General features: G+C 62.0%; 1 protein-coding gene across 1 annotated transcript in view; it reads left to right on the forward strand.

The window, feature by feature from the left end:
* NEUROD1 (neuronal differentiation 1) overlaps positions 1–1,486 on the forward strand; it is a 13,798-nt gene continuing 12,312 nt past the window's right edge. Inside the window, exons 1-2 of the mRNA XM_017735566.1 lie at positions 1–40; positions 1,142–1,480. Of these exons, the coding sequence (XP_017591055.1) occupies positions 1,151–1,480 (330 nt within the window). The 5' untranslated portion in view covers positions 1–40; positions 1,142–1,150. The remainder of the gene's footprint in view (positions 41–1,141; positions 1,481–1,486) is intronic.

The following is a 1,486-nucleotide window of genomic DNA, read 5'->3' on the forward strand; positions in this document are numbered from 1 at the left end:
TATGAGACCGTCACCGCGCAGGAGAGGCTGAGCAACGGAGGTAACGGGAAACCGTGTTTTGCCCCCGCGGGGAAAGGGTTCGCGGCGGCTGCCGGGGTGGGAGAGGACCCTGGGAGGTCGGGGCGGACGGGATCTACCTCTGCCGGAACGGCTTCGGGTTTTATTGTCGCTTGCTGTCGTTCCCTCTGGTGTGTGCGGGCACACCTGTAATCCATCCATCCGCACACATACATATGCGTAAATGTGTATATGCGTCCATACGCACATATAAATATGTATATGTGCGTCCATTTATACAGACGCGTGTTACATATGTTAACGTCCTTCCACCGATGCACCTCCGAACTTTCAGCTCCCTTTCCTCAGCGGAGCGCCATCGCCAAGGTCCCAGCGCCTCGGCGGACGGGCGGCATTGTTTCTTCCCGGTGTCCCCGACGCTACCGGGGGGCGGTCACAACCCCACACGAAAGGTCCCCGCGGGAAGCGGGGGAACCGATGCCCGTTTGCAGCAGAGGGGACGACGGAGACGGGAAGCTGGGGCCAATCCCGCACCTGTTACCACGGGCAGGGGTCGCGCAGCCCCGCCGCGGGCACCCAGCGACAGTCCTGTGCACGAAGGCGGGACCGGGGGAGCAGGTGCTCGGCGCCCGCTGGGGCGGCACAAGCCCCACGCAAGGAGGCGGCAACGGGGAGCCGCGGAGAGCGGCGGGGACAGGCGTCACAGGCGCCATCCGTCCTGCAGGTGCCCTGTGTGTCCGCCTTCCCCTTCCCCTATTCGGTAAAAATGTTTGAGGATTTTTTTCGAAGCAAAACAAAACAAAACAAAACAACCCACGCTTGGTCCACTTGCGTCGTGCCGCCTGGGCTGCCTCCCGCACACATAATCTGCTTATATTCCCCGTTAATATCGGCGAGTTACATAATGGCATTTGAACGTATGTCAATTTAATTACAAAGCAGAAACACAGAGACAATTAAAAGTTTGCCCTGGCACGGTGGGGAATCCAGGGCTTCCCTCGGGAGGGGGCGGTGGGACCGGGAAGCGAAGCGCGGGTAACTTCTCCCCGCGGGGGGCCGTGCGGGGCCACGGCCGCTGCTCCGGGTGCTGACGCGTCTCTTTTCTGTCTCCTCCGCGATGCAGAGGCTCACCATGACCAAGTCGTACAGTGAGAGCGGGCTGATGGGCGAGCCCCAGCAGCAGGGCCCCCCGAGCTGGACGGACGAGTGCCTCAGCTCCCAGGACGAGGAGCACGAGGTGGACAAGAAGGAGGAGGACCTAGAGGGTCTGCACGCCGAGGCCGAGGAGGACTCGCTCCGGAACGGTGAGGAGGAGGACGAAGAGGACGACTTGGACGAAGAGGAGGAGGAAGAGGAGGAGGAGGAAGACGACGACCAGAAGCCCAAGAGGCGGGGCCCCAAGAAGAAGAAGATGACCAAGGCGCGGATGGAGCGGGGTCACATGCGGCGCCAGACGGCCCAAGCACCG

This window comes from Corvus brachyrhynchos, unplaced genomic scaffold, assembly GCF_000691975.1.
Source record: "Corvus brachyrhynchos isolate BGI_N302 unplaced genomic scaffold, ASM69197v1 scaffold255, whole genome shotgun sequence".
Lineage (NCBI taxonomy): Eukaryota > Metazoa > Chordata > Aves > Passeriformes > Corvidae > Corvus > Corvus brachyrhynchos.